This window comes from Salvelinus alpinus, chromosome 13 (assembly GCF_045679555.1).
Source record: "Salvelinus alpinus chromosome 13, SLU_Salpinus.1, whole genome shotgun sequence".
Taxonomy (NCBI): Eukaryota; Metazoa; Chordata; class Actinopteri; order Salmoniformes; family Salmonidae; genus Salvelinus; species Salvelinus alpinus.
In genome coordinates, this window is record NC_092098.1 from 11,173,936 (window position 1) to 11,198,998 (window position 25,063).

General features: G+C 42.8%; 1 protein-coding gene across 2 annotated transcripts in view; it reads right to left on the minus strand.

Annotated features, from left to right (window-relative positions):
- Positions 1 to 18,622: 18,622 nt before the first annotated feature.
- LOC139537052 (neuronal migration protein doublecortin-like) overlaps positions 18,623 to 25,063 on the minus strand; it is a 72,113-nt gene continuing 65,672 nt past the window's right edge. For both annotated transcript variants that reach the window (XM_071337891.1, XM_071337890.1), the window contains 3 exons: positions 24,496 to 24,564; positions 21,474 to 21,571; positions 18,623 to 21,098 (listed from right to left, as the gene is read on the minus strand). In XM_071337891.1, the coding sequence (XP_071193992.1) occupies positions 21,042 to 21,098; positions 21,474 to 21,571; positions 24,496 to 24,564 (224 nt within the window). In that variant the 3' untranslated portion in view covers positions 18,623 to 21,041. The remainder of the gene's footprint in view (positions 21,099 to 21,473; positions 21,572 to 24,495; positions 24,565 to 25,063) is intronic.

A 25,063-nucleotide genomic window follows, 5' to 3' on the forward strand; every position in this document is an offset into this window, starting at 1 on the left:
GAGGGTACTATGGTGTTAAATGCTGAGCTGTAATCGATGAACAGCATTCTCACATAGGTATTCCTCTTGTCCAGATGGGTTAGGGCAGTGTGCAGTGTGGTTGCGATTGCGTCGTCTGTGGACCTATTGGGTCGGTAAGCAAATTGGAGTGGGTCTAGGGTGTCCGGTAGGGTGGAGGTGATATGGTCCTTGACTAGTCTCTCAAAGCACTTCATGATGACGGAAGTGAGTGCTACGGGGCGGTAGTCGTTTAGCTCAGTTACCTTAGCTTTCTTGGGAACAGAAAGAAACAGAAACAGCTATTGATAAGAGCTATTGATAAGAGCTATTGATAAGAGCTATTGATAAGAGCTATTGATAAGAGCTATTGATAAGAGCTATTGATAAGAGCTAGGTCAATTAGTAAACCGTTTGGATAAGGGGATTGTAAATATAAATGACAATTGTTGAAGATCTATTTTACATTATGGTCTCTGGAAACAAATGTGAAACCAGCCATATGGCAGCAAACTGAATCCCCTCTCCATATACAGTGGGGAGAACAAGTATTTGATACACTGCCGATTTTGCAGGTTTTCCTACTTACAAAGCATGTAGAGGTCTGTAATTTTTTATCATAGGTACACTTAAACTGTGAGAGACGGAATCTAAAACAAAAATCCAGAAAATCACATTGTATGATTTTTAAATAATTAATTTGCATTTTATTGCATGACATAAGTATTTGATCACCTACCAACCAGTAAGAATTCCGGCTCTCACAGACCTGTTAGTTTTTCTTTAAGAAGCCCTCCTGTTCTCCACTCATTACCTGTATTAACTGCACCTGTTTGAACTCGTTACCTGTATAAAAGACACCTGTCCACACACTCAATCAAACAGATTCCAACCTCTCCACAATGGCCAAGACCAGAGAGCTGTGTAAGGACATCAGGGATAAAAGTGTAGACCTGCACAAGGCTGGGATGGGCTACAGGACAATAGGCAAGCAGCTTGGTGAGAAGGCAACAACTGTTGGCGCAATTATTAGAAAATGGAAGAAGTTCAAGATGACGGTCAATCACCCTCGGTCTGGGGCTCCATGCAAGATTTCACCTCGTGGGGCATCAATGATCATGAGGAAGGTGAGGGATCAGCCCAGAACTACACGGCAGGACCTGGTCAATGACCTGAAGAGAGCTGGGACCACAGTCTCAAAGAAAACCATTAGTAACACACTACGCCGTCATGGATTAAAATCCTGCAGCGCACGCAAGGTCCCCCTGCTTAAGCCAGTGCATGTCCAGGCCTGTCTGAAGTTTGCCAATGACCATCTGGATGATCCAGAGGAGGAATGGGAGAAGGTCATGTGGTCTGATGAGACAAAAATAGAGCTTTTTGGTCTAACTCCACTCACCGTGTTTGGAGGAAGAAGAAGTATGAGTACAACCCCAAGAACACCATCCCAACCGTGAAGCATGAAGGTGGAAAGATCATTCTTTGGGGATGCTTTTCTGCAAAGGGGACAGGACGACTGCACCGTATTGAGGGGAGGATGGATGGGGCCATGTATCGCGAGATCTTGGCCAACAACCTCCTTCCCTCAGTAAGAGCATTGAAGATGGGTCGTGGCTGGGTCTTCCAGCATGACAACGACACGAAGCACACAGCCATGGCAACTAAGGAGTGGCTCCGTAAGAAGCATCTCAAGGTCCTGGAGTGGCCTAGCCAGTCTCCAGACCTGAACCCAATAGAAAATCTTTGGAGGGAGCTGAACGTCCGTATTGCCCAGCGACAGCCCCGAAACCTGAAGGATCTGGAGAAGATCTGTAGGGAGGAGTGGGCCAAAATCCCTGCTGCAGTGTGTGCAAACCTAGTCAAGAACTACAGGAAACGTATGATCTCTGTAATTGCAAACAAAGGTTTCTGTACCAAATATTAAGTTCTGCTTTTCTGATGTATCAAATACTTATGTCATGCAATAAAATGCAAATTAATTACTTAAAAATCATACAATGTGATTTTCTGGATTTTTGTTTTAGATTCCGTCTCTCATAGTTGAAGTGTACCTATGATAAAAATTACAGACCTCTACATGCTTTGTAAGTAGGAAAACCTGCAAAATCGGCAGTGTATCAAATACTTGTTCTCCCCACTGTAGGTACCTGGTTGCAATGGGCATCAATATCTTAAGGGGGTGACTCTCCCAGAGACCAATGCGATAGCAGCTGGGTCTGGTGTACTTAGTTCATTGACTTTCATTGAAACAGAAAAAATGAGGGAGTGGGATGTTTCCCTTTCTCTTCCGTCTCTATTCGACTTCGTAATTGTAGTGTTGCGGCAGACAAAGGGCTATTTTCAGGTGTTGTGGTTTTGCTGTTGAGGCCCTGAGGGATGATGCCTCTGCCATCATTGTTTTACTGTCCTGTATGATTTGTGAGTTATTTTGTCTTCTCAGCTCTAGCTTGTGGAAGACAAATGCAGCTCCCTCTCCCTCTCTCCCTCTCTCCCTTTCCCCCTCCCTATCTCTCTACACAACAGTTTGGAAGCACACTATATGTGTGACGAATTGTCCAAAGTCAGGACAGGAGTGATTGTAGTCATTTTGTTATGGGGTTCACCGCAGAACTAAACAAATAAAGAAGATGGCAACTGTTTATAACAGACATGAATAAGGTCTTAAGGGCCTGGGGCTGGGTTTCTACTTAGCTAGCATATGGAATTGTTTTAAGATGGTCATACTAAGGATCATTTAGCTATTCTATTTTGAATTTTAGGACCCCTGTAGGTATCAACAAAAACAATATACAAAAATGATTTGATGATACATTGAATTTGTCCTTACTGCTATTAGCCCATAGAAATTCATTGAATAACAGGTTCATACATGGAAAAACAGTTATTACAAAAATATATCAAAAGGAAGTATGTTTTAACAGGCAATTTGCCAAGGCAGGATACTCTGAGCGCAGCCCAATCCAGAAATCTGCCAGTGGCATCTGATTAAATTCTGTTTTCACAGAACAGCTTGTTGCAATTTCGATGAGGCTCTCTTGTTCAGATATCAGTAAGTGGACTGGAGGCAGGGCATGAAATGGCCATTTTTACTGGTGTCCAAAATGTATTTCAAGCTGTCAGGCATTCCCTTGGCAGCACGAACCTCTCGGTGGATGCTGCAGTGTACCCAAGTGGCGTCGGGAGCAACTTCTTGCACGTGCGTTACCACTCCAGTGTGTCTCCCTGTCATAGTTTTTGCGCCATCAGTATAGATACCAACACATCTTGACCACCAAAGTCCATTTGATGTCACAAAGCTGTCCAGTACTTAAAAAATATCCTCTCCTGTTGTCCTGGTTTCCAGTGGTTTGCAGAAGAGGATGTCTTCTTTAATTGACCACCCATAAACATAACAAACATATATCAGTAGCTGTGCCAGGCCCGCCACGTCTGTTGACTCATTCAGCTGTAACGCATAGAATTCACTGGCTTGTATGTTTATGCCAGAGATGTCACAAACATCTCCTGCCATGTCACTGATGCGTCGTGAAACAGTGTTGTTTGATGAAGACATTGTCTGTATTGTTTTTTTGGCCTTTACCCCCAGCATTGTCCCAGCCATATCCGCGGCAGCAGGAAGAATTAAGTCCTCCACAATGGTATGGAGATTGCCTGTCCTAGCCACTCGGGAGCTCACAAAATAAGATGCTTCTAGCACCTTCTTATTAATGGTATCTGTTGCTTTTATACATGTCTTACTACTCGAAAGTCGTCTTAATTCTCGCTCAAAAAACATATTTTTCAAATTGCCATGTTTTGTTTCTAAATGTCTGCCCAAGAGTGAAGGTTTCATCGAGTTGTGCGATAGTATTTTTGCACATATAACACACTGGGGCTGAGGAAAGGCACTACTCCTAATATAAGTGAACCCCAAATCAATGTAGTTGGCATCATATTTGCGCCTCTTCGATGGTCCAACATCCCTGTCTGTTGTTCGGTGCTTTCCCGGGTAAGGGGGCAGTAGCTCTTAGGCTGCATCAGATTCACAACTGTCAGTGTCCATGCTAGCTGGTCTAACAACAAATGTAGTATTACTGATGCTAGCATTGGATGTGCTCGTGGAAGCAGAACAACTTGTGTCGTCAACAGGTGCAGGTGTAGTACTGCTGGTAGTAGCAGTACTACCAGTAGAGCTTGTATGTGTCTCACGTGGGCCTTACTATTTTTAACCATTTATCAATTTTCGAGCAAACGGAATGAGCAGCAGCTACGTAACGGTTAATGTTATTGGATGTTAATTATTTGACTAGGCTACCTGTATTTGACATTGTGTTGTTATTTCACTGAACACTAGATGGTTGAATTTTATTTTTGGCAGTAAAACGAGACTGTGAAAATGTGATGAAAAAAATATATATACAGTGGGAGAACAAGTATTTGATACACTGCCGATTTTGCAGGTTTTCCTACTTACAAAGCATGTAGAGGTCTGTAATTTTTATCATTTCAACTGTAAAAAATCCAGAAAATCACATTGTATGATTTTTAAGTAATTAATTAGCATTTTATTGCATGACATAATGTCACGTTCCTGACCTTATTTCCTTTATTTTGTCTTTGTTTAGTATGGTCAGGACGTGAGCTGGGTGGGCATTCTATGTTATGTGTTTCTATGTTGGGTTCTTTTCAATTAGCCTGATATGGTTCTCAATCAGGGGCAGGAGTTTTACGTTTCCTCTGATTGAGAACCATATTAAGGTAGGCTGTTCACACTGTTTGTTTGTGGGTGATTGTTCCTGTGTTAGTGTTTATGCCACACGGGACTGTTTCGTTTGTGAGTTTGTTCCTGTTCGTGCGTTCTTCGTTGTCTGTAAGTTCTCATGTTCAGGTTTGTTTACCTCGTTTATTGTTTTGTAGTTTGTTAATAGTTTTTTCGTGTTCGTCTTTCTTTAAATAAATCATTATGTCTTCATAGCTCGCTGCATATTGGTCCGATCCTTGCTCCTCCTCAGACGAGGAGGAGAACGAACGTTACAGAATCACCCACCAACCAAGGACCAAGCAGCGTGGTAACGGGCAGCAGCGACAGCAGCGGCAGCATACACAGGACTTCTGAACATGGGAGGAAATTCTGGACGGTAAGGGACACTGGGCACAACCTGGAGAATATCGCCGCCCTCGTGAAGAGCTGGAGGCAGCTAAAGCCGAGAGGCGGTGGTATGAGGAGGCAGCACTGAGGCGAGGCTGGAAGCCTGCGAGTCAAGCCCAAAAATGTCTTGGGGGAGGCTACAAGGGAGTGTGGCGAAGTCAGGTAGGAGACCTGCGCCAACTCCCCGAGCTTACCGTGGAGAGCGAAAGTACGGGCAGACACCGTGTTATGCGATAAAGCGCACGGTGTCTCCTGTACGTGTGCTTAGCCCGGTGCGGGTTATTCCACCTCCCCGCACTGGTCGGGCTAGATTGAGCATTGAGCCAGGTGCCATGAAGCCGGCTCAACGCGTCTGGTCTCCAGTGCGTCTCCTCGGGCCGGCATACATGGCACCAGCCTTATGCATGGTGTCCCCGGTTCGCCAACACAGCCCAGTGCGGGTTATTCCACCTCCCCACACTGGTCGGGCTACAGGGAACATTCAACCAGGTAAGGTTGGGCAGGCTCGGTGCTCAAGGGAGCCAGTACGCCTGCACGGTCCGGTATATCCGGCGCCACCTCCCCGCCCCAGCCCAGTACCACCAGTGCCAACACCACGCACCAGGCTTCCTGTGCGTCTCCAGAGCCCTGTTCCTCCTCCACGCACTCTCCCTGTGGTGCGTGTCTCCAGCCCAGTACTTCCAGTTCCGGCACCACGCACCAAGCCTCCTGTGCGTCTCCAGAGCCCTGTGCGCCCTGTTGCTGCTCCCTGCACTAGCCTTGAGGTGCGTGTCTTTAGCCCGGTACCACCAGTTCCGGCACCACGCACCAGGCCTACTGTGCGCCTCAGCCGGCCAGAGTCTGCCGTCTGCCCAGTGCCGCCTGCACTGCCCGTCTGCCCAGTGCCGCCTGCACTGCCCATCTGCCCAGTGCCGCCTGCACTGCCCAGAGCCACCTGCACTGCCTGTCTGCCCAGTGCCATCTGCGCTATCCGTCTGCCCAGCGCCGTCTGAACTGCCCGTCTGTCCTGAGCCTTCAAAGCCGCCCTTCTGTCCTGAGCCTTCAAAGCCGCCCGTCTGTCCTGAGCCTTCAGAGCCGTCCGTCAGTCAGGAGCCGCTAGAGCCGTCCGTCAGTCAGGAGCCGCTAGAGCCGTCCGCCAGACAGGAGCCAAACAGACTCCAACCTCTCCACAATGGCCAAGACCAGAGAGCTGTGTAAGGACATCAGGGATAAAATTGTAGACCTGCACAAGGCTGGGATGGGCTACAGAACAATAGGCAAGCAGCTTGGTGAGAAGGCAACAACTGTTGGCGCAATTATTAGAAAATGGAAGAAGTTCAAGATGACGGTGAATCACCCTCGGTCTGGGGCTCCATGCAAGATCTCACCTCGTGGGGCATCAATGATCATGAGGAAGGTGAGGGAGCCCAGAACTACACGGCAGGACCTGTTCAATGACCTGAAGAGGGACCACAGTCTCAAAGAAAACCATTAGTAACACACTACGCCGTCATGGATTAAAATCCTGCAGCGCACGCAAGGTCCCCCTGCTCAAGCCAGCGGATGTCCAGGCCCGTCTGAAGTTTGCCAATGACCATCTGGATGATCCAGAGGAGGAATGGGAGAAGGTCATGTGGTTTGATGAGACAAAAATATAGCTTTTTGGTCTAAACTCCACTCGGCGTGTTTGGAGGAAGAAGAAGGATGAGTACAACCCCAAGAACACCATCCCAACCGTGAAGCATGGAGGTGGAAACATCCTTCTTTGGGGATGCTTTTCTGCAAAGGGGACAGGATGACTGCACCGTATTGAGGGGAGGATGGATGGGGCCATGTATCGCGAGATCTTGGCCAACAACCTCCTTCCCTCAGTAAGAGCATTGAAGATGGGTCGTGGCTGGGTCTTCCAGCATGACAACGACCCGAAACACACAGCCAGGGCAACTAAGGAGTGGCTCCGTAAGAAGCATCTCAAGGTCCTGGAGTGGCCTAGCCAGTCTCCAGACCTGAACCCAATAGAAAATCTTTGGAGGGAGATGAAAGTCCGTATTGCCCAGCGACAGCCCCGAAACCTGAAGGATCTGGAGAAGGTCTGTATGGAGGAGTGGGCCAAAATCCCTGCTGCAGTGTATGCAAACCTGGTCAAGATCTACAGGAAACGTATTATCTCTGTAATTGCAAACAAAGGTTTCTGTACCAAATATTAAGTTCTGCTTTTCTGATGTATCAAATACTTACAGTGGGGAGAACAAGTATTTGATACACTGCCGATTTTGCAGGTTTTCCTACTTACAAAGCATGTAGAGGTCTGTCATTTCTATCATAGGTACACTTCAACTGTGAAAGACGGAATCTAAAACAAAAATCCAGAAAATCACATTGTATGATTTTTAAGTAATTAATTTGCATTTTATAGCATGACATAAGTATTTGATACATCAGAAAAGCAGAACATAATATTTGGTACAGAACCCTTTGTTTGCAATTACAGAGATCATACGTTTCCTGTAGTTCTTGACCAGGTTTGCACACACTGCAGCAGGGATTTTGGTCCACTCCTCCATACAGACCTTCTCCGGATGCTTCAGGTTTCGGGGCTGTCGCTGGGCAATACGGACTTTCAGCTCCCTCCAAAGATTTTCTACTGGGTTCAGGTCTGGAGACTGGCTAGGCCACTCCAGGACCTTGAGATGCTTCTTACGGAGCCACTCCTTAGTTGCCCTGGCTGTGTGTTTCGGGTCGTTGTCATGCTGGAAGACCCAGCCACGACCCATCTTCAATGCTCTTACTGAGGGAAGGAGGTTGTTGGCCAAGATCTCACGATACATGGCCCCATCCATCCTCCCCTCAATACGGTGCAGTCGTCCTGTCCCCTTTGCAGAAAAGCATCCCCAAAGAATGATGTTTCCACATCCATGCTTCACGGTTGGGATGGTGTTCTTGGGGTTGTACTCATCCTTCTTCTTCCTCCAAACACGGCGAGTGGAGTTTAGACCAAAAAGCTCTATTTCTGTCTCATCAGACCACATGACCTTCTCCCATTCCTCCTCTGGATCATCCAGATGGTCATTGGCAAACTTCAGACGGGCCTGGACATGCGCTGGCTTGAGCAGGGGGACCTTGCGTGCGCTGCAGGATTTTAATCCATGACTGCGTAGTGTGTTACTAATGGTTTTCTTTGAGACTGTGGTCCCAGCTCTCTTCAGGTCATTGACCAGGTCCTGCCGTGTATTTCTGGGCTGATCCCGAACCTTCCTCATGATCATTGATGCCCCACGAGGTGAGATCTTGCATGGAGCCCCAGACCGAGGGTGATTGACCGTCATCTTGAACTTCTTCCATTTTCTAATAATTGCGCCAACAGTTGTTGCCTTCTCACCAAGCTGCTTGCCTATTGTCCTGTAGCCCATCCCAGCCTTGTGCAGGTCTACAATTTTATCCCTGATGTCCTTACACAGCTCTCTGGTCTTGACCATTGTGGAGAGGTTGGAGTCTGTTTGATTGAGTGTGTGGACAGGTGTCTTTTATACAGGTAACAAGTTCAAACAGGTGCAGTTAATACAGGTAATGAGTGGAGAACAGGAGGGCTTCTTAAAGAAAAACTAACAGGTCTGTGAGAGCCAGAATTCTTACTGGTTGGTAAGTGATCAAATACTTATGTCATGCAATAAAATGCAAATTAATTACTTAAAAATCATAAAATGTGATTTTCTGGATTTTTGTTTTAGATTCCGTCTTTCACATTTGAAGTGTACCTATGATAAAAATGACAGACCTCTACATGCTTTGTAAGTAGGAAAACCTGTAAAATCGGCAGTGTATCAAATACTTGTTCTCCCCACTGTATGTCATGCAATAAAATGCAAATTAATTACTTAAAAATCATACAATGTGATTTTCTGGATTTTTGTTTTAGATTATGTCTCTCACAGTTGAAGTGTACCTATGATAAACATTACAGACCTCTACATGCTTTGTAAGTAGGAAAACCTGCAAAATCGGCAGTATATCAAATACTTGTTCTCCCCACTGTATATATTTTACTATAATAAAAAAAAAAATTGAATCACGTTTTTATTTAGCGTACCCTCGATGGCATTGCACGCACCCCAGTTTGGGAATACCTGGGCTAACATATTACAAGCTGTCATTTGCAATCATTTGGGACATGTAGCCTATTCAAATCATTATGGAAGGCAAACCAAACGTAGCAGTTTAAATCTGGAGCCTGATGCATGGTTCACAATGACTGGACCGTTGTTATCACAGTTCCATGATTAGTGAGGATTATTAGTGTAGATTTATAGTACTACTGTTCAACCCCTATTGTACACATCTATATTTTATTTTATTTTATGGATTGAACAATTGAATATGGCAACTTTCAGGAAGATTCAAACCACTGTATTTTTTATTCACCAATATATTTAGCACATAAAGGCTCTCCAAACCTGTTTTTTAAATATTCATAAAGACTTTCCTAACCCTAAATAATATACAACGTAAGAGGATTTTAAAATATAACAATTGGTGCTGAAAGGAGAGAATATGTGTGTATTTACATGGCTGTCTTTAATTGAGCTATTTTGAACCATCTGTCCATATATTCTAGTGAGTCTGTGGAGAAAATTCTAATTAAAGGTACACCAAATTTGAATGAATGGCTTAAGATAAATGTGTTGAAAACCCTATTGAATAGAAACTCCATGAGAAAATCTGTTGGCCAGCAAGTGGCTGGGTTTTCAACTGAAAAGTGCATAGGAATGGCCTGCGTAGGAAAGGTCTTCGTAGAATGGTGGAAATAACCTGTCTGAATCGAGCCCTTAGTCAACTACTCCATGCCGTGGCAAGTCCTACACATTCCTAGGGACAGGTTACAAATAAAGGGATGCACTCGTCATGCCCCGATGAGGCAGGCACCAGATGGCAGACAAGCCAAGGTGTTGTTCTGGCCAATATCATGAATAGCCAGTGGTGATAAACTAGGTTAGTGTTATGCCAAAATAAGGGTTCAAGCCAAATTAGGGTTACGGTTGGTTAGTATTAGTGTTGTGGCCATGAAGTTATTGTTTGGGTTTTGGTTGAGCTAGAGTTGAACTAAACCTAACTCTAACCCTCACCCTAGCTTCCTATCCACATCCCGATTAAACCCTAACCCTATCCTCAAATACAACCCTAACCCTAACCTTAACCTTAACCCTAACCCTAGCCATAACCCTAACCATAGCAGTAACCCTAACGCTAGGGAGGGAGTCAGTTCAACTTCCAATGCAGCACGATCTGGCTGTCAGTCTCCAGAGCCAAGAGCACCACGACATTCGGTCTATGGCTCATGCTGGGGTCTGTCGATGGCAGACCTTCAGTCCTGCAGCAGAGGGCACTAGAGCCACACATTCACGCCACATGGCCATCAGATCAGAGGGACATGGCCTAGACTAGGGAGTGTTTTTCTCTGTTTGATCTGTGTCTTGCGAATCATGTGTTGTGATGTATGAGTTGATCGTGATTATTCACAATACGCCATGGCCTTAGAGGAGAAAACGTTACGAAGTGGATACAAGCATGAAATTTGGTAGAAACATTCCTCAGGACTATTAAAACATCCCAGAATGGGTGCCCATTTCAAATGGAACACAGAAACGAGTTATCAAAAAAATTGTAAATGGCTGCCATAATAGCTGGTATTTGACCATAAAAAAACATTATGCAACAGATAAAAGCATGACATTTGGTACAAACATTCCTCAGATGATATGAAAACATCTAAGAAGGGGTGTTCTTTTCAATCCAGATCAAGGGGTTGGGGAGACAACCAACATCTTGATCTGCTGCCATTATCCAACCACCAACCCATAACTTGGTGGTTGGATAATCCTTGGTAAGATGGAAGAACAGCCCAGCAAGGAGGACAATGATGTCTATATCCACTGTTCAAATGATCGTGGTTTGTGCACCCTTTTGAAGGGAATCTTTAAGATGAAGGCATACTCTTGTATCTGCCTCTTCGTGGTCACATTCCACCATTGATGTCAGGCCCTTTTTGTGACCACAGACTCATCAATTGTAGCATATATCTCTTTACCATCTTCAAATTCATTGGCACACCTTCTGTGTCAACATTTTTAAAGCTCCTGTTCGTTATCAGGATTTCTGAGAAAGTCAGAGAACTTACATGGAAGCTTGGTTGTCTTCCCAACTTTCTTTCAGATGCCTTTTCCTCGCTTCTCTCTCGTTGAGTCTTGTAGACTATCTTCTTTGTATGTGTCCCACTCAATATCGATCTTAGGGCACAGGTGGGTAGGAATCTACAATGATCAGGCCTAGCATATCCGATTTTTCGCTTGGAAGGTGGAAAAACAAATCTAGGTTTCCATTTTTAAGCAGTGGTACATTATTCCTCTTAATGCTCTGATGGATAGATGTGTTCCTATCCACAATTACTTCCTTGAGATATGTTTTATATTGAGAAGTGCCTAGTTTCTCAATGAATTAATATTATGGACTCTATTTTCATCTGGCGTTAAGGCAGAGCTAGTGTCAAACGCAAGTTAGTTTGCAATTTCGTCAAGTAAAGACTGTCGCACTGACATCTTCCAGCCCTAACGCCAGGTTCAGCAATTTACCTGTCTAACATCAGCATGCTTGCGCTCAGATGGGAGGGGTGGAAATATTTGAGGCTTGACCTTAAAAACATGATTCAAAGTGCTAATTTCAGGCAACGCTGGAAGGGATATTTAAGACCAACCAAAAATTGGTTTTAGTGGTGACGCAGTTGGTTATTGCATGTATTTTGAGAGTGGAAACGCAGCCTTTCAGCCGTTACCCACACTGCCCATATGCGCAGAGAACAAGATGTGATTTGGTGCCTGTATACTTCGTATCTAGAAACATAAAACACAGTTTTTCCCCCCATTTTGTTTTATTTGATTTAAAACCTAGTATAGCCCCCCCCTGCTCAATGAAGCGTTTTTTCTTTTTGTCCTGTCTAATGTAGCTAATCAAGTACAGTAGGATAGTCAAGACCGTCAATAAAGAGTTTGGCTCATGAGACTGCTGGAAATAAATCTTAATCACCAAAGGTTTATTAAAATATGAAATTTGAGGAGCAAAACAGTGAGCTGACATTCCCTTTTTATCTATGTATTGTAAGCAGGCGTACATTATTTTAGCCATGCTTTGGATGTGAGTAAATCTCCCTCCATGATGTAGGCTACATGTGTCCATGCCCATCGTGAAACGAGAGATGAGAACCTCTGTGAACAAATCAAATCACACTTTATTTGTCACATGCGCCGAATACAACAGGTATTTCACCTTACCGTGAAATGTTTACTTACAAGCCTTTAATCAACAATGCAGTTTTAAGAAAATAGAGTTAATCAAATATTTACTAAATAAACAAAAGTAAAAAATTAAAAGTAACACAATAAAATAACAATAATGAGGGTGAACCTCGTATTTAGAAGTTATTTTCCTGTAATAATTGTTTGTTTTCCGTTTCATATTTGTAAAACTAAGCCCTCCGTAGGCTACCCTTTCCCTAGGCCTACTATAACGAAGACTGTCTCAACAACAATGGGTTGTGTCTTTTTTTATGCTGGAGATTTTATGATATCATTACATTTTACATGTATTTATTGTTGTTGAAAAAAAAAAACAGATTGCTTGTTTTTCATTGAATTGAATTAAAACCAAACTTATTAGAATGATTCACTGTCCAATGCAACTTCTGGAGAAGTGTGAATGCAATCTGTAAAATGGTTCCAATATGTATATAAAACATATTTGGCAGCAGTATAACGGTGAGTGGACATTCTCCCTTTCTCTTTATATTGGATCTTTGTTTATTGCCAGCAACTGTGCCAATATTTGTGGGTGTGAAAATAGCAAAAATATTTCTGACACATCCCCCAAACCTATAGCGCTACCGTCAGCGCTTAGATGAATCATAGCGTTAGGTTTGTTAAAATGGAGCTTTCTATGTTGACTGTTGTTAGCCATGGTCTCAATAAATTAGCTGCATAATGTAACTCCTAGGGTGTTGCCAATTTTTAAGCTTGATAACATGATGTTTTTAAAGTGATTCATGCAGTAGTTCAACAAAATTATGAAATATAATGGCTTATTGTTGAAGACTGGTCCACTACTCACAAATACACAACATTTTGATTATATAAGGCAACAAAAATTCTACAGCAATTTCCCCCCCAAAAAAATCTGATTCTATATTGGCGGCCATATTGGATTATGTAAAAAGGGAAATTGGGGTGCCATGCCCAAAATGTTATATCACCCCTTCTAATATCAGGTAATACATCTCAAAGATAATCTCTACCAAATTTGACGCTTGAAAAACACCATGTTATCAAGTAAAAAAATTGCCATCACATACTAGGAGTTACATTATGTAGCTAATTTATTGAGAACACAGGTAATTTACTCTGAATATAACCTAAAACTGGGGGTGGTTGTTCTAACAGGCTTTTACCCTAACGGTTTCATATCAAGGTGACATTAGAAAATTGCAGCGTAATGTAAAAGCCAATGTTAGAATGACCATCTCCAGTTTAAGGTCACATTCAGAGTAAATTACGCAATTGCCCCAAAATTTGGGCACCCCTTCTAGTATCAAAGAATACATCCCAAAGAGAAGCTCTACCAAATGTCACGCTTGTATCCGCTGCGTAACATTTTCATTACTTTTTGATGCTACCCACTGGGCACTCACAGTTTCCATGTAATTTCAATGAAATTACACTGAACAAAAATACAAACGCAACATGTAAAGTGTTGGTCCCATGTTTCATGAGCTGAAATAAAAGATCACCAAAATGTCCATATGCACAATAATCTTATTTATCAAAAAAATAATTCCACAAATTTGTTTAAATCCCTGTTAGTGAGCATTTTTCCTTTGCCAAGATAATCCATCCAACATTACACAGGTGCAGCTTGTGCAGGGGACAATAAAAGGCCACTCTAAAATGTGTGGTTTTGTCACGCACCACAATGCAACAGATGTCTCAAGTTTTGAGGGAGAGTACAATTGGCATGCTGATTTTTGATTTATTGTTAATTTCTTTACAATAAACCGCCTCCAAAGTCGTTTTAGAGAATTTGGGAGTACGTCCAACCGGCCTCACAACCGCAGACCACGTGGCCCATTGTCGTGCCATTCATCCGACGCCATCACCTCATGTTTCAGCATGATAATGCACGGCCCCATGTCACAAGGATCTGTACACAATTACTGGAAGCTGAAAATCTCAGAGTTCTTCCATGGCCTGTATACTCACCAGGCATGTGACCCATTGAGCATGTTTGGGATGCTCTGGTTCAACATGTACGACTGCATGTTCCAGTTCCAGTAAAATCTTAGAAATTGTTGCATGTTGCGTTTATATTTTTGTTCAGTGGGTAAGGCCCTGGACTAGAAGGAAACTTGTAATGCATTGTGTGGATTTATTATTGTGTGGATGTATTATATTTTCATGTAGGCTACTTGTTTACAGAAAGAACAAATGTAAAAGGGGTGACAGCATTCACCAGGGAAATTCCAGGGACTCAGACAAAGCAGATCGTGTTTTCATGTAATCAAATTTATTTGGTGTTGATATTTTTTATATGACAGCAATGTTCACAAAAATGATAGCTTTGTATTTTCATTTCACTCAGTTTTGATCTTTACATTGTACAGTTGTGTAAGGACCATAGAAAAACCAATCGACCTCAATATTGGTACAATATGGGATTTAAAGCATGCAATCTGACTTAAAAATGTTTCATTTTACAAAGATAAGTCCTTTTTTGGAGACAAAACTCACATATGAGAAACTAAAGGAGCATACGTCATCTCAGCAAGCCACACGTCTAATTCTATAATTTTGCAAACTATTCTCTAAACTACGGAAAGTTTGTTTCTTTTCCTTCTAAAGTCGATAACAGTAGAAATATCCACGAGCAAAGGGAATTTCTCGCAAAATAAATATTCATGGAAACAAAGGCAAAAAAAGAGGGCACGACAGAGAATCGTACACATGGACAGCTAAACCAGCAAATGAGATGATCTGACAATCATGATTGTTTTGTTTTTTACAGGAACGTGAACTATATGAAGGCAGTTTGGGCCATCTGTTGACTAATGTGCGATAAATATTCAGTGTTTATCAGTCATTGTGATCAGTAATGATGTTCAGTAATGACCACAGATGAATAGCTTTATGATCCACGGCTGATAGGGAATGACTTATGGCTGTTAACTAGCCTTCTAAGGTAAACCCGTCCTTCGGGTTGTTCCAAATAATACACGAAAACAATGTTAGTTTCTTAGCTACATTATCGAACAAATTAACTATTTTATCAATCTGTTTATTATTGTTGAGTAATATTGTAGTGAGGAACATTTCTTTACAACCCCATTGATGATAATATTGTTTATTCATGAAAACATCACCCCTGCATACAGTATTGTATAAAGGTTTGAATAGTCTCTTAAATTGACTCTATTCGGGGATTCCTAGCACCATGGTAGAATGTTGAGTATGGTAAGAGACTATTTTACAGATGTCCAAAAGCCCTGTCCAATTCGAATCAACTTTGTCATATGGTGTGTACAGTATGTCTGTGTACGAGTGTATGTGTGTTTGTGTGTGTGCAAGCATGTGTGTATTTACAGTACCAGTCAAAAGTTTGGACACAACTACTCATTCAAGGGTTTTTCTTTATTTTTACTATTTTACACATTGTAGAATAATAGTGAAGACGTCAACAATATGAAATAACACTTATGGAATAATGTAGTAACCAAAAAAGTGTTAAACAAATCAAAATATATTTTATATTTGAGATTCTTCGAAGTAGCCACCCTTTGCCTTGATGACAGATTCGCACACTCTTGGCATTCTCTCAACCAGCTTCATGAGGTAGTCACCTGGAATGCATTTCAATTAACAGGTGTGCCTTGTTAAAAGATCATTTGTGGAATTTCTTTCCTTCTTAATGCTTTTGAGCCAATCAGTTGTGTTGTGACAAGGTAGGGGTGGTATACAGAAGATAGCCCTATTTCGTAAAAGACCAAGTCCATTTATGGCAAGAACAGCTCAAATAAACAAAGAGAAACAACAGTCCATCATGACATGAAGGTCAGTCAATACAGAAAATGTCAAGAACTTTGAAAGTTTCTTCAAGTGCATTTGCAAAAACCATCAAGTGTTATGATGAAACTGGCTCTCATGAGGACTGCCACAGGAAAGGAAGAACCAGAGTTACCTCTGCTGCAGAGGATAAGTTCATTAGAGTTACCAGCCTCAGAAATGAGTCCTGATGAGGCCAAATGTGAGCTTATTGGTTCCAACCACCATGTCTTTATGAGACGCAGAGTAGGTGAACAGATGATCTCCGCATGTGTGGTTCCCACCGTGAAGCATGGAGGAGGTGTGATGGTGCTTTGCTGGTGACACTGTCTGTGATTTATTTAGAATTCAAGGCACAGCATTCTGCAGTGATACACCATCCCATCTGGTTTGCGCTTAGTGGGACTATCATTTGTTTTTCTACAGGACAATGACCCAACACACCTCCAGGCGGTGTAAGGGCTTTTTGACCAAGAAGGAGAGTGATAGAGTGCTGCATCAGATGACCTGGCCTCCACAATCACCTGACCTCAACCCAATTGAGATGGTTTGGGATGAGTTGGACCGCAGAGTGAAGGAAAATCAGCCAACAAGTGCTCAGCATATGTGGGAACTCCTTCAAGACTGTTGGAAAAGCATTCCAGGTGAAGCTGGTTGAGAGAATGCCAAGAGTGTGCAAAGCTGTCATCAAGGCTAAAGGTGGCTACTTTGAAGAATCTAAAATATATTTTGATTTATTGAACACTTTTTGGGTTACCACAGGATTCCATGTGTTATTTCATAGTTTTGATGTCTTCACTATTATTCTACAATGTTGAAAATAGTAAAAATAAAGAAAAACCCTTGAATGAGTAGACTGGTACTGTATGTTGAGAGTGTGCGCATGATTGCATAAGGTAGTCATTAGGGTTGACCATCTCTCTGCCGGTGTGCTGGGGTTTATGGGGACCAACTGGTTTTTGCACCAGGTTAGAGGAATGCCTGAGTTTATATAACTGTAGGATGTCATATCCAAGTGGATGAATTACATGCGTCTGTATTGAATAGTGTAAGGTACACAGTTATTGTGGATGTATTTAGCCCGTACAGGTGGTTAAGTATATGTGTTGATAAATGTTTTTTCTTAATCTTACTGCAGTTTTAGGGCTCTATTCAATCCGTATGGCGGAAGTTCAGCGTTACAGCGTGATTGAAATTTAAAGGCAACGCTCCCGCGTTCGCGGAGACTGCATTCACGGTGAACGCTGCATATGTCGGCGCAATCGGAAATTACCTTTACATTTCTATTGCGCAATCTGTAACTCCTCAGCGATCCAGATATAAAAGAGCCCTTAGTTGAACTTGCATTCAAATCTGGGTCAATCATGACTAACATTTAAGATATATTGTAGTAAATTATATGATGGATTTAGACACCTTTTGTCTGTCTATAGATGTATTTACTACTTGAAAATAATTGACATGCTATTCTGTCTTTGTGACTTGTCTTGGACACATGCTCTTTGGTGAGACAGAATGTCTTCCAGATGTCTGGTTAGGTTTTACCAGAGGAAACAGTACAGAACAGCAGTAGCAGTGGTTCAGTGCTTGGCAGTAGCTTCGGCAGGTCTACTAAAGTGCCCCTGTATCAGCTGCATTGAAAGCAGTGTAAACGTGGGGAGCAGTCCCCAGTAGTGTACAGTGCAATTCATTTCCCAGACACCCCCTGTTTAAACTGGAGATTAACGTTTACTGTTGAGAGAGACTCCCAGTTACCATGGTGATTGAGACGGCCAAAATGGTGATCATGAACAGAATAGTAATACCATGCTTTTCACACAGCGTCTGCTCTTTTCTACCTCTTGACGTCTCATCCAGACTTCCCCCTACCATGAACACACATGCGTAAACACGCATGCGGACACACACATCCACGCGCGCATGCACACACACACACACAGAATAAAATACACTCACATGGACACCGTCAAATACATCCCCAAAACCTGTACCAAGGGACATAGGTATAGGATAGGGCTTGTATTGTGTTACCATGGTAACGTATCGCAGTTGTTTCCCTTGCTATTTTTAAAGGGTGATATGATCACTTAAAATTCCTTTCTAAATTCACCGACGGTTGCATGTCTTCAGAATACAGCTAAGAGGAACTGCTGCAAATATTACACAGTAGGATCCATTGCAACACAGACCGCGCCTAGTAATGATCAAAAACAGATTGGAGATGGACTGTGATGTGACTTCATCATGATACGATTCATGGATGTGAATATGGATTGGTACTGTGTGGCAGTGGTGTGACTCAAACAATGAGACAGAAATGTAAAATTGTGTTGTTCAGTTAAGACTGAGCGAACAGCCATCATTTGAGTACAGCCAGAACGGGAGGTGGAATACAACTCTTTTAATTGAAAAAGGGAATTGGTTAATACATAGAGTGAAGCACTGAAACAAGCCACTGTGACATTGCAAAAACACCATTAAAGAGGACGTTGTACATTTCCCAGTAACCCCAAGTCATTCCATCAGAGATGCATTCAAAGAGAACAGAAAGAGAGTACGTTTGCACTATGATATAGTTACCCTGGCATTCTACAAAACAATGTATGAGAGATCCCACTGCGCTGATGGCAGCTCTACAATTCAAGACATTTAAAAATGCTTTACAAACAGTTTGTTAACAAAGAGGACATGTCTTAGTTTTCCTGTTTTTTTGTTGTTTTTTTATATCAAAAGACGGCAATCAAAAAAAAAAAGGCACCACTGGAGGTGAGAGTTTGGCCCACACCTCCTGTATTATATGGTGGTGGCGGCTTCACACAAAACAACCGACTGACACTGTTAATGTTAAGCTGTAGAAAATCTGGGGCAAAGAGACAAGATATTGAACAGCTGGTGAGATAAAGTAGAACTGAATTCTCCAGAAAAGACTTTTATTTTACAAAGTGTTGATTCCCAGAAGATGTAAAAGTGGACATGCAGCTGTAGTGCTGACATCACAGTGACATCACTCCCTGCAGATGGCGGGTGTAAGTAGTCGAGAGTGTGCTGTGCTGCTCATTTGGGTCCGATTCGGGTCAGATCCAGAGAGAGGTTCACACTGGATCACTTTACATACGTAAATACCTTACATACGTAATACTTGGTCTAGTATTTCACACTATTCTTTGGGACGACTGCCACAGAAAAATGTCCCTACGCCTGCACTATAACACAACGATGTGTTAATCAGATTTCGCCGGACATCCTCTCTAGGAACATGACGTTACTATAACCATTCATGTGTCATTCGTCAAGAAAAGGAACAATGTTTTAGACATATATATTACTTTGTTTTTTTTAATAATACTTTTTTCCCCCGAACAAACAATTCAATTTCCTCCTATCTAAACTTTGTATTCAATCAATAAGCACTAAGAAAAAAGATCTAGCCATGCAAAATGTGAGAAGCTCTACTTACTGTTTTCTGTGCTGGTGAAAATCTATTTACCCTACATGGACATGGTCTGGTTAGAATGGTCTCATGGGAGGCCCCAGTAACAAGCAGACAGTACAGTACAGTAGCAGACAGGTACGTCTCCACTGGGGGAACTACAGATGATCTACATTTTAGATTTCCACTTTGCTTGATACAATATATACTTTGGCTTTGACATTTTTTTATTGTAAGGATCATTTATTCTAAACTTGCCTCAATATAAGTACACCTGGCTTCATCACATCTCCATTGACGTCTCCATCTTAGAATCAGTCACAAAAAGGAGTTCAAATAATCATCACCAAAACACATTTAAGAATCCTAAACTGTTATTTAATAAAAACCAAAAAGGATGTGCTTGTTTGTTTTAAAAAGGGCCAATATTTTTCTGGCTTTGGTTGGTTTGTACACACTAATAGAACTTCCCCCAGTACCCCTACTCTATATGCCCATGGTTTCAAAGCTGCTTGGCTCCACTGTGCCTTGCAGTTTTTGAAGACCTCATAGATAGATGATGCACAGAAAACATGTTATGTTGACTCAACGTTTGGCAGGCGTTGTACTGACGTTTTATGAAAGCATAGTTATGAATGTTAGGCATTAGCTGGGATGTTGCAATGGCTATACACAGTATTTACAGTAGATGAAAAGGAGGACATTCACCTCTCACGGCTAAAGCGCCTTCCCCTAAAAATGTTCTCATTACTTTTAACAGCTTGAACCATAGCACAGAAAGAGAGAGGACAAAGAGGGACATTATGAGCAAAACTTGACTACTGACTACTACACCCCAGAGAAATAGTCCATTTGCTGCTTGGAATTGTGCACTTGAATTGGGAAAATCGTAGAAATGTGTGATTTGCCCTATATCAGAATGCATGGTTTTCAACTGGGGAAAAATACACTTTTGTAGTTACATTGTGGGAACTGCATCTTTGAAATTGCTTGTTAGTAAATGATGTGCCCCTTCTGAGAGCAGAAGAGGAACCATTGGACTTTCACACAATAGAAGGATTTGGCGAATTTGTTAGATGCAGTAATTCGTACATCATTGTCGTATACGCCCAGCATATACATTCTTAACAACATAGGATATAAAAAACAAGATCTAGTGGTGAATTCTCAAGCAGCAAAAGGTGGAACAGCCGTGGTGGCCAAGGTCAGATAGACATAGCACGTGGCACCAGGGAGAGATCAAATGGAGAAGTCCTCCCGGATAGTACACTAGAGGACGCTGGCCGTTTGTGAAGGTGGAGAGCACCAGAGATACCTCCGAGTGGCAGGCCAGGGGGAGACGGGTAGGCAGGCAGCAGCTGACAGACAGGAGGCTCTACATGGACTCCCCAAGAGAATCATCATCATCCAGAGATAGGGGCAGGTAGAGATCCTACAGGGAAAAACATGGAGGATCATTATCTGAATGAGCTAGGGGACACATCCTCTTCAATGAGTTCTGAGCTAAGCTATTGGGCTTGTAGGTGCAGTTTGAGAGAGAGGGGGGGGTGAGAGAGAGAAGGCAGTATGAGAGAGAGAGAGAGAGAGAGAGAGAGAGAGAGAGAGAGAGAGAGAGAGAGAGAGAGAGAGAGAGAGAGAGAGAGAGAGAGAGAGAGAGAGAGAGAGAGAGAGAGAGAGAGAGAGAGAGAGAGAGAGAGAGAGAGAGAGAGAGAGAGAGAGGGGAAAGAGAGAGAGGGGAAAGAGAGAGAGGGGAAAGAGAGAGGGAGGGATAGGTAGTGGTATTTAGGTAGTGTAGTGAATGGGATACCTTCTGCTTGCGGTGGATGCCTGGGCTGTTGGGGGTGGAGGTGGGGGACTGCTTGGAAATTGGGGTGGAGAGCTGGCTGCTGGAGCCCGTCCCATTGGCTGTGAGAACCCAAACGGAGCGAGAAAGAAAGGGAGGTGTAAAGAGAGAGAATACGAAAGGTAAATGGAGAGAGAGAGAGAGAGAGAGAGAGAGAGAGAGAGAGAGAGAGAGAGAGAGAGAGAGAGAGAGAGAGAGAGAGAGAGAGAGAGAGAGAGAGAGAGAGAGAGAGAGAGAGAGACCAGTGAATTAGACAGTGTGTATGCCAGGACTCCTTGGCCCCAGAGTAGGGCCATTCCTGGGCCTTGCCCTCACTTGGTTGTAGACAGAGTCTCTCTGGGCGGCTGACTGACTGACCGGGTCCCTGTTTGTTCCTCTCTGCTGGAGGACATTTGGCCATTGCTCTACAGCCCTGGCAGGTTGCTAGGATACCCCTGGCCTTGACAGTGTTTACATCTGAGAGTGGTGTGATGTGTCGTAGTTAGTGTAGTAAGACTTTTTAAAAGGCTTTTGTCTTGAAGAGAAAAACAGAATCCTTAAGGAAAGACTTTGAAACAGATGGTTAGCCTCTCTTCCAGTCTGAATTGTAAACAGGCACAGTGGAGCAAGAGCTTTGCAGATGAAGCCAACTCCAATGCAATGAAGTTCATATCTTCATCCAGACCTAAATCCAGTCATCCAGTCTATTTAACTAAAACCAGGAAAACAAAACTAAAAAGCCAAGAAAGGCCTCAAATGTAGCAGTGTCATGTAGAGAGAATGACATGAAAGCAGTATGTACAGAACTAGGTGGGGAAGGCAATACAGATATGCTTCATCTATTCTAGTCCATAGCCTATTTCAGAAGATTGGTCTATGGCTGGGAGGGATAGGTAGTGCTATATATGCTGTATGACAGTATAATGGCCAGGAGCTTAACTTCTCCTGTCACATACAGCCAACTGTTAGTCTGATTCCAGTCTTTCAATATGAATCCGATTTTGAAGCAGGGGTTAAACAGAAACATGCACCACAGATAACTGAAAACATGGCTTTTATTTCAAAAGAACAAAACATTTGAAATAAAACAAAACAAACAAACAACAAAACAAAAGTGTTAATAAAATAGTAAAACCCAAACCACCCCGGGGGAAAGGGGGTATATGGTTTAATATTAGGGTATATTGGGGTATAGGAGTTAATATTGGGGTATATTGGGGTATATGAGTTAATATTAGGGTATATTGGGGGATAAGGGTTAATATTGGGGTATAGGAGTTAATATTGGGGTATATCGGGGTATAGGGGTTAATATTGGGGTATATTGGGGTATAGGAGTTAATATTAGGGTATATTGGGGTATAGGGGTTAATATTGGGGTAGATGTATAAGAGGGAAAGCATGCTCGACAGGTAGAAACCATATCAGTAAGCAGCCTAATAAACATATAAGAAATATACAGGAAACCATTTCAGACCAAGTCCTAACAACAGCAACATACAGTATTTCTGCCTCCATCCATGTCTGAAACTATGAAAGCTAAGCAATCAGTGTATCAGTACTCAATGCAAAACTGTATGATTGTTAAAAGGGTATATGTTGGATGACTTACATGTACAATAATGAAAAACCAAAAAGAAAACAGTGTGATGGTGTCATTTAACAGTGTACCATTTTGATAATGTGTCTGACTGCGGTGTAAAATTGAGGACCCTCTACCCTAAGTGTTTCCCCACCCCTCCTGATCCATCACCCACCCGGGTGGCCAACCTACTCTCATGTCTTGACTGTAAAGAGGCTGCTTAACCTTGGATACATTAGGAGAAATACTAGCCTCTTGGCTGTCCATCTGCTGCCTTTAAGGGCAAGCCCTCCCCCGACCCACACCAGCTCTCACTGAAATATTCAAGAGCACTGAGAGAGGGAGTCGGGCAGCAGAGTCTGGCTGGGAGGACACACTGACCTCACATCCACCCACCACCAGCCAGACTAGCCAGCCAACTCACTGTGGAGTGACACAGGGTGACAGGGGGACACCAAGCAGCATTCTACACTACACCCCAGCCTGACACGTCATCTAGGGTAGCACCTGGTGCGTGTGTGTGTGTTTTAGCCTACTGGATGAATTGATGTTTAGTTGTTCAAGGTGCGAGAATAAAGTGCCTAATTAACGGTCTCTCATGCCCTAATCCCTTGACCCATGTAGTGAACCCTCTGACCTGTATAATCAGTGGTTACAACTGGTCTAGTAGTTAGAGCTGAGGGAGACTGCTGCTCCTTCCTGAGTGTTCTCTTCAAACCTCTGTACATCTCGTTGGCCCTCTCTTTGACACAGACAGCGTACGCCAAGGATAATAACCGCTCTAAGCGCTACAGACAGATGTTTACAATCCTCCACTACCGTTGTTTTCTTTTCATATTTCATATTTGTTATCAATGCTTAAGGACAACAGAGCTGGATTAGTATCATTTTGTGATTCGTAATCTGTTCAGATTATCCTGATCAAACAAAGGCTGGATTTTTTTGTGTCCCCATTTCTATGTATTAGTGGGGGTTTGGGGTGGTGCGCCGTGCAGGAGGTGCTGTGTTACGATTAGAGGACAGTTCCCACCAGTAAACACTGTCTGACTCACTGTCTCACTCACAGGACAGACAATGAGCACCAGCGTTTAAAAACCCTGTCTGAGCAATGCAATCCTGGACAACAACATGCAGATTACAGACATAAAGTATAATTCAACATAAAAAAAGAAGAAGAAATGAAACCAAATCAAAACAACAGAAAAAACTCACATCATATTAATGACATGTAAAAACAATAATAACCACATGCATCCATATCAGTTGGTTTAAATCTAGCTGCTTTTAGAATCAGGGTGGCTGGATGCTGAGAGTAAGTGGGTGAGTAGTAGTAACTCTGTAACAGTCTATGTGATGAAGCCAGTCTATGTCGGGTGTGGGCTTCCATGGGCAGTCACATTATAGATCAGACAATAATGAGCTCACTCGATTCAGCAGGAGACTTGCTGCGCCGGATCTGACCTGGACTTTTCTTCTTCATCATCCTGCAACCTTCTGTGGAGAGAAATACACACAAACACACACACACACACACACACACACACACACACACACACACACACACACACACACACACACACACACACACACACACACACACACACACACACACACACACACACACACACACACACACCACACAAACACACACACACCACACAAACACATACACACACATCACACAAACACACAAACACACACACACACACAGTGTGTGAGCATAAGACAAACAAAGGCCACAGTAACTACAGTAGTATCTTCCACATGAAAGGCCGCATTGACAAAGAAACAGACGTTCATGCAAACAGACTTACACAATGGGAACATGGACACTGTAAATGGTCATTTATGGCCACATATGTGTCTTTCACGAAGTCCACTGTTGCTGCAATGTTTTCAGTAAGGGGGATTGGGTGACAGTTTGGTAGTGTCTGTTGTACAAAGAGTAGCTTCATAGTGAGCTTCAGTCTATGTGACTTCTGTGTGTGCAGCA